This window comes from Notothenia rossii (genome assembly GCF_949606895.1).
Source record: "Notothenia rossii genome assembly, chromosome: 5".
NCBI lineage: Eukaryota > Metazoa > Chordata > Actinopteri > Perciformes > Nototheniidae > Notothenia > Notothenia rossii.
The window spans coordinates 16,803,611-16,817,103 of NC_136903.1; the positions used below are offsets into that span (position 1 = coordinate 16,803,611).

The window sequence follows — 13,493 nt, forward strand, 5'->3', positions numbered from 1 at the left end:
CGTGTCAGCGGATAGGCATAAGGTGATTTATTGTTAAAAAAGGAAAAAGGTTACTCACTAAATATCATGACTGTATGCTGGTATTGTTTCAATTTACATAAAGCTTGAATAAATCATTGATAAATATAACTTACAAATATACATATACAACTTGAATATCAATAGCCCCACCGGATTTAAGAACAATTAAAACAATTGAAATAGTCTAAAGATACTGCCCCTTTTGCCAAAAACAAACAAACATTGCAGTCGTTTTTCTGTTAACTGGTTTAGGAAAGTAAAACAAATGAGACGAAGGTTCATACTGTTTGGACATTATATTGTGCACATAGTTCAAATGATTATGTAAAGATTTCTCTAAATACAATACAGTGACACGACTCCTTTTCATTGCAAGGTAAAAATATAGATTTATTTTAAAGTCTCAATTCTTCACATTTGACCATCCACATGGTTTGGAAAAAACAAACAGACATCAAGCTTATCACTAGCTGCTACCAATAGTAAAGCAGTTTACTTTATAGCAGTAGAGAAGCTGAAATCAGCATGCGTACCAAATATCCTATCCCAGTGACTAAAGTGACATCATGTTAGCTGGGTACTCCATAAATGCGGTAAATGGTATAAGGCGGGATAAGGCGGGATGTGGACCAAGGGAAATCAAAGCCACAGTGATCCTCAATCGAAACGTAGACATGCACAACCATGAAGACCCATGTAGTGAGCATGCGGCTTCTCAGGAGAGTGGTCCAAAAGCCCACTGTGACCAGCTCCCAGCCACCCAGGCACTGAGTGGCTAAAGCAAAGGGAGATGAGTATTCATGATGGATAGCATGGAAAGTTGCATACAGCCAGTGAATCCTGTGATGAAGCAGTTGTCAGATAAAGTATTGGAAGTGAGCAGGAGGTTGCTTATCAACCCAGCAATTAGCTCCAGCAGGGAGGGAGCCTGTTCTGACAGATCAACAGGGGGCCTCCATGTCCACTGGGCCACTGATGCTGGGAGCACAAGAAACACATGGTTGTACAAGGTGACCCCCTGCACAGTGCAGCAGTGGGATCATGGGAGAAAGATGGCTGTAGGACCTAGGTTGGATATTCAATTGCTGGACCCAGGCCCATCTTTCTCCCATGATGTCACAAACAAGCAAAGAGTAGTTTCCTAGGCATCTCATCCAAAGATCTACGCTGGTTACTGCAACATCCACTAAGTGAATATTAAAATGTCTGAGGAATGTCGATGTTCCAGACAGAAACAGCGACAATGGGTAAAGACTTTGTCCCATCGGTGTCTGCTTGACTCTCTGCTATCAAGTGACAACCGGGTGCAACATTTCAACAAACTATTCATACTCCATGGATGACTGGTAACGTATAGCTCCCCACATTATACATTTTTCAGTAAGGGGAGTATTATTAAAATCCAATTGTATCTTTCTTAGTGCCAAATCTCTGCTCAAGTGGAGTTTATTTTTCCTTTACACAAATACACACTGGAATGATCACATTACACTTAGTTGGAACAAACAAAGGAAAGGTCAGAAAAGAGACACACAAATCACACTTTGAATATCACCACAGAATAATAACATTGCACAAAATAAGCATCAAAATATATAGAATGTATATTATAGTTCATATTTGTTTGGTCCAGTTAAAAGTACTATGTATTGCACTACATATTTTACCAGCAAAACTATTTTATGCAAACCAAGTATGCAATCTGGACAATATTTAATGTCAAATGTAAAAACATATTAATATCAATGTATGAAAAATAGGAGATACATGTTATGAAACGACCTATAAATCGGCTTAAAGACATGTCTTAGAACAGCTATGTTATGGTGTAATTGTGTTCCACAAGAATGAACTTTGAACCTCAGCCTTTAAACCAACATATGTTTTAAGTCGGTATGTGCTCTGCAAGTTAATCTATTTCCTATAAAGATCATGCAAGATGATCCAGAACAGCTTAATAGATCCAAAGGAACAATTGTCAAGACCTGTAGGAAGATCATTGTGGCAGTCTGATCTGTGCCACCGGTCTACCTGACCAGGCTGACAGCGAACCGGACTCTGCCTGGATACATCTTATTATGTCATGTTATCTCAAAGATTTGCCAAATACATTCTATATATTGATGGATGTTCATGACTGGCTATATGCTGTTGTCTCTGCTTTGTAATTCTGTTTTTTCTACAATTTGTCATATTGTTTAATATGCTGTAGGCCTACTACAAATTCCCCCTTGAAGGAATAATATAGTTGTTTTAGTCTAAAGTCTAGTCAAGAATGAACTTTAACCCTCTTCAAAATCCACCCACTTAATTTTACATTCCCAAACAGTAGAGGGCGACAAAACAAATGTATATGCGCTTTTAAGGACATTTCCGGGGAGCTTGTAAACATATCTCTCATACTCATTACATATACTTTTCTATGTAATATATAAACGAGCAGAACATTGTTTCCCCAATCGATTCGGAGTCATTTCTGTCGCACTTTCTCTTTACACATCCATGACGTAATTACGTATACAACTTCCTGTATCACTTGAAATTGCAATAACTTGACAGTTAGCAGGTAAGGCGACTTTAAAACGGTATTTCTTTAACCCTCGGTCTTATTATTTCACTGAATAAACGTAAACGCAGATCCTCTTGTGTATTTAAAGTAATTTTAACTTAGCTAGCTAAGCTATTTTAAACAATAAAGGAGGATGCCTATGATGTTATGAGAGAAGGCTACGAACCCAATCTAAAACGTATCGGCGATTCTAGATTTATACATATTATACATAATTCCCTTAGAGATTCTCAATAAATTACTGTTTGAATTACACTTTAATGTTATCTTAAATACCTCCATGATTACTTTCCCATATTAGTGAAAATGATGCTTAAAAAAGTATAACGTCTTATGGCACACCTCATTTTGATTAGTGATGATAGATACATTGTGTAACTACACTGGACAAATGTGTCTTTTGATTTATATATATGTATTGCATATATACAAGTACAACATGGCTCTTTTTCTTGGATTTTATTGCTATAAGGATTCTGCAAGTAGCTACTAATATTTTAAGGAAAATTCACAGATTTTCTTTGGAAAGTTTCACATTCTTTCCTATTACTTCCATGATATTAAGACCGAGTGACTCCAAATCCATATGCATTTATATATAGTGTTTACATGTAAAGAAGTAGAGGATAATCTGTGTTTATGCTATTCACAGGTGATAACAATGAAGGAGAACGTTGAGGAAGATTTGGGTGATTCAGCGCCTGCGCTTAATACACAGCCGATCTGTCGCTTCTTTTCTCAAGGAAGACAATGCAATTATGGGAAGAAATGCAGATTCCAACATATAAGAGATGATGTCAAAGCTCATGAGAAGAAAACCATCAGGGCACCCAGTCAGTCAGATGTCACCTTTCTAAACTCAGACGTCCCTGGAGGACATTTGGGGAAGAGGCCTGCTCCGAATAGTAACTCCAGGGTTGGTCCGGCCTCTGTCCGCCGTCCCTGTCGCTACTTTATCTCAGGCCACTGCAGCATGGAAGACAGGTGTCGCTTCTGGCATCCTCCACAGTTTCCTCAAGAGGATGATCAGACTGTTTCTGGTAATTACCCAAGACCTGCGCAGAGGATGCCACCCGTACCCCGTCCAGGCATTCTCCAGGAGGTCAAGCTGTGTGACCTTACAGAGGATGTGACCAAGCAGCTACGAGACACAGAGATCAATCAGTTAAAGAAGCGATTTCCCAAAGAACAGCTGATTATTCAGGAACGAAGTGATGGCATGCTTACCTATTACAGGGCGACTGTAGAGGCCACTGATCCAGACTGGGTAAGCTTTCTCTTTCACCTACTTTCTCCTCTCTCCCCTGAAAGCTTAGAGCAAAAACCCCACCTGCACTTTACTTCTATAATACAGTACAGCTCAGTTTTAAATAGTTGAACAAAACGTCTTGTGAGGGAGAATGTATTTAGAAAAACTGTTCTAAATCCTCAGCATCAACACAAAATCAAGAACCATTCCTGTTATCCTGTGACATCACCAATGGCAACTTTACTTAGCAAGTGTGATTTGTAATACGTACTGAACGGCTTGTGATTTATATCAATTGAACTACACAAATGAGATTGAATTAAGCCTATTCAGTTAATCTCTGATTAAACTATTTGGACTAATTTCAAAATAAATAATTTAGAAAGATATATTTGCTTTTCCACAATTATCTTATGGTGTTTCTTAGCCACTGACAACCATAAAACGTTAAACATTAAATACATAAATGAAAGAAATGGAAAAACATTATTCTTTATTGTATTAACTCTTTGTTTAACTTATAGCCTTTTGATCTGAAAGCAGTCGACATCATGGTCAGCTTCCCGGAAAGTTACCCCCAGGAGGTAAGGACCACTGCTTACTTTTACAGACTTTGTAATACTGTGTATACTATACTGTAAATGGTTGACATGAAAAGAACACTTCCTCATCACTTTGATCCATTCTTTTAGATTTTCACATTGGACATACCGTTGGATCAAGAGCTGCCCCTAATCATGTCAAGGTACAGCAAGCACAGTTTGTTTAAATATTTAACATACAGAGTGATTGGTGTTGACATGTACCCACATCCCTGTCAACATAGGCATGTACAGCAAGCATCACTGCAGTGGCTTCAAGCTAAGCATGCAACCAACCAGCTGATGGGAAAGGTAGAACTGCTCTTCCGGCCTTTTCTTCGTTGGCTGGATCGTAGTTTGGAGAGATTGTTCACTGAGGGAGCCCGGCAGGTGAGACTAGCGGGAGATTGGACATTTTGTGTTTTCCCTTTTAAACGTACCCAAAGAACCTGTAGATAACTATTTCCTTCATGTAATGCATTTTCTTGAATGTTTTGGCAGTTGAAGAAAGACGTTGATTTAGAAAAAGCTGGATTGCAGTTCATATCGTACCAGGAGCTCCAGGCAACAGTGTGTGAAAGATCTGGGAACGATTCATCTGACTCCGCTGCTGCAGATGAGGATGACAGTGATGAAGGAAAGCTGGAATACACAGAGGGGGAGAAAACTGAGGAGGGAGGAATAATGGGTCTGCAGGATGGCTCAGGTTGTGATAGAGGGCAGCAGCAGGAGGAAGAGGAAGCCGGGCGCCTGGTGGAGAACATTAAGATCAGTGATCCCCGCAGAGGCACCGAGGTGAAGCTGCTGGGACTGATGCTGGGCGAGAACACAGCCACCGTAGTGGCCCATCAAATCACCGTTTGTCTTCAATGTAACAGGCAAGAACAAAGAGCTACAAACGTTTTAATGAGAATAACACACAATTGATAGCTATGAATTGTTAAACACCTGAACTTTTGAAAGTTCACATTCTTCCGTCTGCAATTTACAAATTATATGTATCTAATATATAATATTCAAATTACTTAGAATAAAAATAGTGCAAGGAGAGTCTATTTTATTTGTATTACTTGCACTATTTTCACTATTTTGTCTGTTTTTATTACGTTGCACCGTAGGAGGAGCCTGTGACTTAAGGTTGTCATTGACATCTACACTGTTGAATTGAATTGAATCTTGAAATCTTGACTGTTTGTGTGCTGTCTGCAGGTGTAAGGTAACTGCAGACCTGACCCTGACTGGAAGGAACCCCTGCACGGCTCAGTGTGAAAAGTGCAGTGCTAGCATCAATGCTGCATTCAGGCCCTGCATGCTGCACCATTACAGCGATGTCCTGGGGTACCTGGACCTCCACAATGCTGCGCCTGCTGACCTTGTGCTACAGGACTGTGATCTCATAGTGGGATGCCTCAGCTGCTCCCAGGAGAGCCCCGTGCAGGTGATGGAACATACTGCACCATTTTTGAAAAATGTCTTGATAAGCTATGACTTCTCTAAAATGGCTTTTTTGTTTTTCCATTCCTTCAGAATGTATGCTATGGTCAAACAAAGGAGTCCAATTGTGAACACTGTCACAGTAAACTCAGTATTCTGGCAGAGAGCACAAGATTCCAGTATATCCAGCCACGCACTAACAAAACAGGTCAGCGCTCCACTGTACTACTAAAGGGATCAGCTGTTGGCTCTCTTTCAAATATTTCGTAATGTTATGCTAGATAACAGCAAACCTTTAAATCGGAGCTTTATACATATGTAATAACGTATACCTGCAGACCACCAATGAAAATATGTTTGTTTATTCCCTTTGTGTAGGTTCGAGTTCAGGTCCTGTTTATAATAAGACGATAAGAGATCCTGCTGTGCAGAAAGGGAAGCCGCTGCCAGAAAAAGGATCATGCAAACATTACAAACAGAGCCATCGCTGGCTAAGGTATCATCCTAACTGTGTCCCATCTCATTTCACATCAAAGCTCTAAAAGAAAATGCATAGTATGTTGAAAGCTTTGTGCCCCTGACTGTGCACTCAGGTTTCCATGCTGCGGACGGGCTTACCCCTGTGATGGTTGCCATAATGAGGACCAGGACCACCCTATGGAACTAGCCACCAGAATGATCTGTGGCTACTGTGCCAAAGAACAGGTGACCTGTAACCACTGAGATACTAAGACTTTATTTTTGCAGAGGGAAATTACTGAAATAGTTTATACTGCTAGACTCAGTTCGCTGACAAGAAAACAGCCCATTCTAATATCCTAGGTCACCAACCTTCAAGGCATCACTAGAAAGGAGAATAACAGTCAGTGTCTGAAAACATGAATGCATAAGGCTCTGAATTTCATTTCATTTGACATCATTTGTCTGTTGTAGCCGTACGGCAATGGAAAGCCGTGCAGCAGCTGTGGAAGCATGATGACGAGAGGCACACGCACCACCCACTGGGAGGGGGGACTGGGCTGCAGAAGCAAAGTTAAAATGAGCAGGTAAATGTATCTAACAACACTAAGGTCCACATTTCTCAATATTGTTATTATTAAACACAACGGTAGCAGTAGTTTTAACTGTTCAAAAAGAGTGTTTATTTCAGTGGTTTAATTTGGACTTTTTTCTTCTTTTCAGAAATGATCGACATAAATATGCCAACACCAACAAAACGATTTCCAGGAAAGCTGTCAGTGTGAAGAAGTAGTTGTGAAGAAGAGCATTTCCGCATTGATTTGTGAAAATACATTATAACGTGCATGATTTCAATGAAATGGTTGCGAATTGTCCCCAATAAATCATGTTGATGATCATTCAGTGTGGTTGTGAGAAGTGTTCTTGTTTTTTCGTCTGCATGGACTTGTGATTTTGTATTCAAATCCGGAACATGTTCAAGGTTTAACTGTGTTATTTATGTTTAGCATATTATAATAAGATTAACATAAGTACTAAATAAATACCTGTTGGCAAAATATCCAGATTACAAGGTTTCTTAAAATATAACAAGATCAATTCTAGTAGATTGACAGTGCAAGAAAAGAGATAGATGCTGATTTAAGTTATTAAAGTTGTGTCTCACCATTTCATGATGTAATACGAGCTTAAGGTATCAAGGAGTTAAGTGCTAAGCTAAGCTTTCCTTAGTGTTGACACATACCATTACCTTTGTTTGCCAACACTTTAAATAAGCAGTTGTTTGGTCATTTCATTTTTAAAATGCTGAGAAATATCTGTAAAGCCAAACGAGCCAATTCTGCAAATCAGATTAGAAAAAAAACCATTGGGTCAAATTTCACTTTTTCACAATTTGCCCTCCTTCCTTCCATGCGTCACACTTTGTACCGGTTTAACAGTTTAGAGCTTTTGTTAATCTTCTAGTGACTGATCCCCTTCCATTGACCTTCACTATAAAAATGTTAGTAACTCTGTTGATCCTGACCCTGAGCTGCCTTCAGTGGTACCACAGCGAGATGTTGAACATCAGTGAGGTGCTGCTCCAGCCCCATCAGGGCGACCGTGTTCTGCAGCCACTCTGGAATTATTTGCTTTTCCGACATCTGCCTCTCATCTCTTCTCCATTTTTCCCTGTCCTGCTCGCCGCCTCCTGCTATTTCATCTGCAGCATACCTTTTGCTGCACTGGACCTCTTGGGAGAAAGAGTGCCTTTGTTCTATCAGTACAAGATCCAAGCAGGCAGGCAGCCAACAGTGAGAATGATGCTCAAGAGCTTAATGACAGCACTTTATAACCACATATTCTTTGTTCTGCCAGCTGTAATAATGACCATGTGCATACTGCCTACACCAATACTGCCCCAGGATGCTCCTACCCTGTATGAGGTATTCATTGACGGACTGGCAATACTTCTCCTTTTTGACACACAGTACTACATTTGGCATTTCGTACATCACAAGCATCCCCAGCTTTACAGGTGGATTCATTCAGTCCACCATGAATACATGGCGCCTTTCTCGTGGTCCACTGAGCACCTTAGCCCCACAGAACTGATGACAATCGGACTCTGGAGCAACCAGGACCCCCTTATTCTGAAATGCCACCCATTGACCGCATGGTGTGTCACAGTTTTCAGTATCTGGATGTCTGTGGAGGACCACATAGGCTATGACCTGCCATGGAGTCTCAACCACCTCGTGCCTTTTGGTCTGCTGGGGGGGGCACCGGCTCACGACATGCACCACCAGAAGCCGAACAGCAACTACGCTCCTTTCTTCAGCCACTGGGACAGACTCTTTGGCACCGCTGTTGCTTTGGAGTAAAAGACTCTGAAAGTTCTGTAACTAATGTTAAGTGTAACTCTATCATACCAAAACCATTATAATATTTTGAATTACTATATATTTTACAGCACTTGTTGCCTCATGTTTGGCAATGTGAGATAAACTTTGTTTTAAAGGTTTCTTTTTTATGGCATTTCTTTCAATAAAATCAATATCTTATAATCTTGCACTTTTGTAAATATTCTTGTTGAACTGAACTCTTGTATTATTTAAATCATTGGAAAAAAGCTTTCCTATCATTTTCCGCCTCAATCTTCTTACATAATAATACACAATCATTGAGAGGGATTTCTTCCAAGAGCTTTACTCAGTGGTACTTATAGTATGCTACAAATCCGACAGCAATAAGAAGCTTTTTCAAAAAACCAATTCATACTTGTTGAGCTTGTCACCAAGAGGTCAAGCACAGTACAAGGGGAATTAGGGAAACTCTTGCTTATATAAGGAGGAGCTAATTTTTATAGAATTCATTACAAAAATAAAAAAGGATTCAAATGTAAACTAGTTGGAATATTACACAACTGCATAAGGAGTCAATTTGGCACTTAAGCTCATAAATATAACTCGACTGAATCATTGCAAAACATCACATGCAGAGAATATTATAAAATATATTTATTTGTCCCAGAAAATAAAAAAAGAGGCCAATGGTATAACAATGTCAGTGAAGACTCTTATTTAAATACTGCACAAACATGTTGGAAATGTGCCCGCTGTTCTCTGTCGGGTGCATCTTGGTGTAGCTGATGAACTGCCGCCGTAATTTCCTCAGCTCTGCCATGTTGATGCTCCTGGTGAGCTCGATGTTAAACTTTAGGTCAAGGACATTTAAATACAAGTTGACATAAAAATGTACCAAGTGACCAAAAGCTTCAGAAGAAAACACTGAAAGAACATAAACTATTGAATGTCACTGACGTCAACACAAATAATGCACCTGTCAAAACAAGTTGACCAGAGCATCACCTCATTTACTTTTAAGTTCCTTTCTGCCTTTATCAACACATTTAAAAAAGTGTTTGCTTCTTTAAAAAGGTCTGACACAGAGCAGCTGCCAATAAACATCCACTAATACATGACATTTGGTTTCACCCCCTGCCCCCCCCCCCCCCCCCACCACCACAATACATATACCAAAGTGTGTTATTACAAGCGAGACCTTTAACAGTGATTGCCTGCTTTGCCTTTCATTTAAGGTTGTTTGATGGACATACATTGATTCACCTTCTCCTTCAAACAAGTAATTTAATGTGGAGTATTTAGCCTCCTGCTGGTGAGGAAATGTGATTCCTTAGGAGGCAGATAATGTGCAGTCCATCAAAAGGATATCTTTTCTGTAGCTCCTGGAACTGGAACGAGGTCCCCGGGGACACTTGTCTTCTGTGCGTTACAAATTGCCTGAAATTTCAAAATGACTTTCATCACAGACATTACAAACAGAAAGTAAGGGTTTTATAAATTCAGCTAGTTGGGTATTTAGGGAGTTTTAGATCAGCAATAAAGGATCAGAATATTTAAATGGAGTGATGAAAAGTTCTTATAATTCATTACATTTACAGGCATGTTGCAAAATGGTGAAAAGGGTGTACTCAATGGAAAATCAAGGGAACAGAGGAGATTATTTCTATTTGGCTAACAGTAGTGTGCAGACACACCCCATGAGATAAATAGGAAGATAATTACAGGAGCAAAGGTAATTAAGAGAACAAAGTAACCTTGATGTCACGTTTACCGTGGGAGGAAACACTGCTGATTGCACGTATTCAGAGATTCTGACGTCAATCAATGAGCTTCAGAAAATAGTAATGGTTTCTTCCTAATCCCTATTCCACGGCTTGTGATAACAGAAATGTTAAAAAGGCTGAAAAACAATTACCCGACCTGACATTTTCAGGATTAATTACCAAAGAGTACAGCTTTACATTCTGATTTATTGATACAAATCTTCCCAACTGCAGGGAATTACATTTGGAACTACTTTTTTGTGCTTTTTAAATTGAAGTTTAACCAAGTATTTTTTTGGACTATAACTCCACAGTCTCTTATTTTTATTTTCAATGTGTGAGTCCCACTTTGGTGATCCTAAAGTTTGATAGAGATCTTAAGACAGAGTGGAACCAGCAAAAACAACAAATGACCAGGAAATCAAAAGAACACATACATACGTACCATTAAGACTTCTTGTGTGATTTTGTCGAGCTCGTACAGGAAGTTTGAAGATGACAATGGTTGCTGCAGAGAAAAATAATATGTCTATGAGCATCATAGTCAAAAAGGCAGCATGACAGACATCTATTGAATATTGTAAACATGCGTAAATAAAAAAACAAGCGAAAACAGCATGGGCGTCTCTTACACTCTGTGTGGACTGGTTTGGTGGGGGTGCTTTTCTCTTGAAAAGTGCGTCAGAAATGTCTTCAAATGGAATCGTGTCGTCTTTCAGGATGGTGAAGAGAGGACTGTCCCATCGGTTTCTGGAGTCTGGAGCTTCAAATCTCAGCACTAACGCGTCAAAGCTACAAAAGAAACAGCAGATGTAAGGCAACATTTTAAAACAACAATGAATGGTTTTACTTTCTGAAATGCATAGTACTATATGTTTGGGGCTTTTCACCTACATTTCCTGTGTGTACTGCTCAGCAGTATCTCTGTTGGTATTCCATGTTGTGCTCACTTCATCTGACGTCAAACAGTATACCTTGATCAAAAGAAAGCATATGATTTTTGATTTGTGTGACTACTGTTTCAGTCATAGATGTATAGATACTTGAACAAAATAATAGTTATTTCTTTAGTATGCTTACCAGGCATTGTGGTGTCTGTGCATGTTTGATGAGACAGAACAGTTCATAGCGATAGCCTGTAAGGTATTTCGGATATAAAGGTAAGAGCATAAACACATAATAATGTCTTGATACTGAATCTGTAAAGCACACTACTGTTAGCTAGATGTACCTTTTATGTAATTTAGGGAATCCAAAATCACAATGTCTCCCTTGTTGACTTTCCTAAACATGTAGATAAAGATTAAAAGGTGTGCAATGGTAAAACTTCACAGACAAAAGACAAAAAACAAAAGATAGATCTGAAAAACCTACCTCTCTACTTCAGCTTTCAGAGATGCTCTGACATTTTTCTCCTTTTGGGAATCTGCAACATATTCAAAAAGGTTTAAAAGCAGCAGGAGTATGACAAATTCCAAGGTTACTTTCTTGATATTTTTTTTTTTTTTTGTGCTCTAATTTTTGCTATTTGCAACAAACACATATTTGTATGGATATTTGGTATAATCAATTAACTGTTTGTTCATTATAAAAAAGAAAAGTGCACATTCGAAGTTATCCATCACTATTTTATTTTCCATACAGGGAAGAAGAAGCTGGCTGCTTATCTTACTGACATTTAAACAAGTGGAAACCAGTACCTTTCTGAGCACTTCTTTGCTAATGCATTTATCAAAATTGTTAGGGACACATTTTATTTTAACAGTCAACTTACTAGTTGTGGCAGTAATGTAATGTTATACACAAGTGTCCAAGGGATAGAGTTAATATAAGTATGTAAATTAACAAAAAACGATTATATCCATCCTCGTATGTGTTCCTCTGTCACAGGGCTTTGAAGATATTTTTGTATAATAAGATTAATTTAATGCTAGGCAAACCCTCAGTTAACAACACACAAACTCCTCAGTAGACGAAACATAAAACACTTTTCAGAAAACATATGGACTGTTTTGTGCATAGTCAAAGTGAACATGTATGAAGACTTTTAAACATGACTAAAAGGTACGTAATAAGAAAGTATGGCTAAATGGAGCTAACATGAGCTCAACTTGCCTGCATACACTGTGTTTTTCTCTACGCCCAGTGCTGCGTCACCTACAATGTGCACCTTTCTGTCCGTGTTCTGCTCAAAACACACCTTCAGCTCCTCTGCCCTTCGTGTTTTACCACTGCAGGGGTACCCACACATCACTATCAGAGGCATTGTGACTGTGATGATCACTACTGAGAGTTAGCAGCTAAACTAGCCTAGCCTACGATGGGAACCATGTATGGATTTCAACCGGATGTAATGGCAATACTCTCGGATGACAAGCGGAAGTCAAACATCTGTTTATTTTTACCGTACCATAGTTCCTGATTGACCACTTGTGTTTTGTTTTTGTTGGTTAATAATCTTTATTTTTTCGGTTTTCTGTTCAGAATGCCCACAGTAGTATTTCTATATATGAACATTGTTTGGAAGTGCTTATGTCTTGAAATTGGAATATTCAATAACGATTGACAAAACAACACCTGTTCTCTGACAGGATTCCTGTCCAATTTTAGCAGAAATGTTTTGTTTAATATACATTTAATAACCAAATTTATTACACACATTTTCAATAAAATTAAACAGAGTATTGCAATACAAAGGTGCATTTCAGTAAAAATGTCAACAACATGGTCTAGTTTTGAGTCGTTTTTATTTGGTGGCACTAATACATGTACATCACTGGTTCCAATAACTAACTAAGAACAAAGCAGTGCAGCTTGGCATCAAACTGTCATGTACATACAATTCAACATTTTTTAATATTTATGTTCAAACCAAAAAGAAAACACAAGACTTCAAAAACTGTTCTCTTCATCAATAGGATTTTATATGATAATGTTGGTTAAAGTGTCCTTCAAGCATGATCCCCTCCTCCTCTACCTGGATGAAAAAAGAAAAAGAAAATCAGTCTTGCAGTTGATAAATGTATGCAATAATACAAAAAATAAGGACAACAAGAACACTTACATGTCCAA

General features: G+C 38.8%; 4 protein-coding genes across 4 annotated transcripts; 2 read left to right on the forward strand and 2 right to left on the reverse strand.

The window, feature by feature from the left end:
* Positions 1-417: 417 nt before the first annotated feature.
* Positions 418-1,786, reverse strand: LOC307040924 (cholesterol 25-hydroxylase-like protein 1, member 2). The gene is given in 4 exon segments (XM_079684146.1): positions 418-878; positions 882-898; positions 901-1,039; positions 1,041-1,786. Coding segments are annotated over 4 exon segments (690 nt in total). The 5' UTR covers positions 1,287-1,786; the 3' UTR covers positions 418-590.
* Positions 1,787-2,429: 643 nt separating this feature from the next.
* LOC307040921 (uncharacterized protein) lies at positions 2,430-7,212 on the forward strand. Its single transcript, XM_079684143.1, has 12 exons — positions 2,430-2,587; positions 3,243-3,857; positions 4,364-4,423; positions 4,532-4,584; positions 4,666-4,810; positions 4,922-5,298; positions 5,630-5,858; positions 5,948-6,062; positions 6,233-6,350; positions 6,448-6,559; positions 6,788-6,900; positions 7,037-7,212. The coding sequence occupies exons 2-12, from the start codon at positions 3,252-3,254 to the stop codon at positions 7,104-7,106; spliced, it is 1,998 nt and encodes a 665-aa protein (XP_079540269.1). The 5' UTR covers positions 2,430-2,587; positions 3,243-3,251; the 3' UTR covers positions 7,107-7,212.
* A 121-nt stretch (positions 7,213-7,333) lies between these two features.
* On the forward strand, positions 7,334-9,148 carry ch25hl1.1 (cholesterol 25-hydroxylase like 1, tandem duplicate 1). Its single transcript, XM_079684144.1, has one exon. The coding sequence runs from the start codon at positions 7,813-7,815 to the stop codon at positions 8,674-8,676; it is 864 nt and encodes a 287-aa protein (XP_079540270.1). The 5' UTR covers positions 7,334-7,812; the 3' UTR covers positions 8,677-9,148.
* Positions 9,149-9,297: 149 nt separating this feature from the next.
* Positions 9,298-12,803, reverse strand: kti12 (KTI12 chromatin associated homolog). The gene is made up of 9 exons (XM_079684145.1): positions 12,537-12,803; positions 11,796-11,847; positions 11,653-11,705; positions 11,502-11,557; positions 11,316-11,395; positions 11,054-11,213; positions 10,867-10,929; positions 10,025-10,095; positions 9,298-9,500 (listed from the first exon to the last, which is right to left on the reverse strand). The coding sequence occupies exons 1-9, from the start codon at positions 12,685-12,687 to the stop codon at positions 9,359-9,361; spliced, it is 828 nt and encodes a 275-aa protein (XP_079540271.1). The 5' UTR covers positions 12,688-12,803; the 3' UTR covers positions 9,298-9,358.
* Positions 12,804-13,493: the final 690 nt, after the last annotated feature.

Coding starts and splice junctions, on each gene's coding strand:
- LOC307040921 (XM_079684143.1), top strand. CDS start 3,252: ATGAAGGAGAACGTTGAGGAAGATTTGGGTGATTCAGCGCCTGCGCTT. Junction 4,424..4,531: donor CGGAAAGTTACCCCCAGGAG/GTAAGGACCACT, acceptor CCATTCTTTTAG/ATTTTCACATTGGACATACC. Junction 5,299..5,629: donor GTTTGTCTTCAATGTAACAG/GCAAGAACAAAG, acceptor TGCTGTCTGCAG/GTGTAAGGTAACTGCAGACC.
- ch25hl1.1 (XM_079684144.1), top strand. CDS start 7,813: ATGTTAGTAACTCTGTTGATCCTGACCCTGAGCTGCCTTCAGTGGTAC.
- kti12 (XM_079684145.1), bottom strand. CDS start 12,687: ATGCCTCTGATAGTGATGTGTGGGTACCCCTGCAGTGGTAAAACACGA. Junction 11,214..11,315: donor GAGCAGTACACACAGGAAAT/GTAGGTGAAAAG, acceptor TTTCTTTTGTAG/CTTTGACGCGTTAGTGCTGA. Junction 10,096..10,866: donor TCACACAAGAAGTCTTAATG/GTACGTATGTAT, acceptor TTGAAATTTCAG/GCAATTTGTAACGCACAGAA.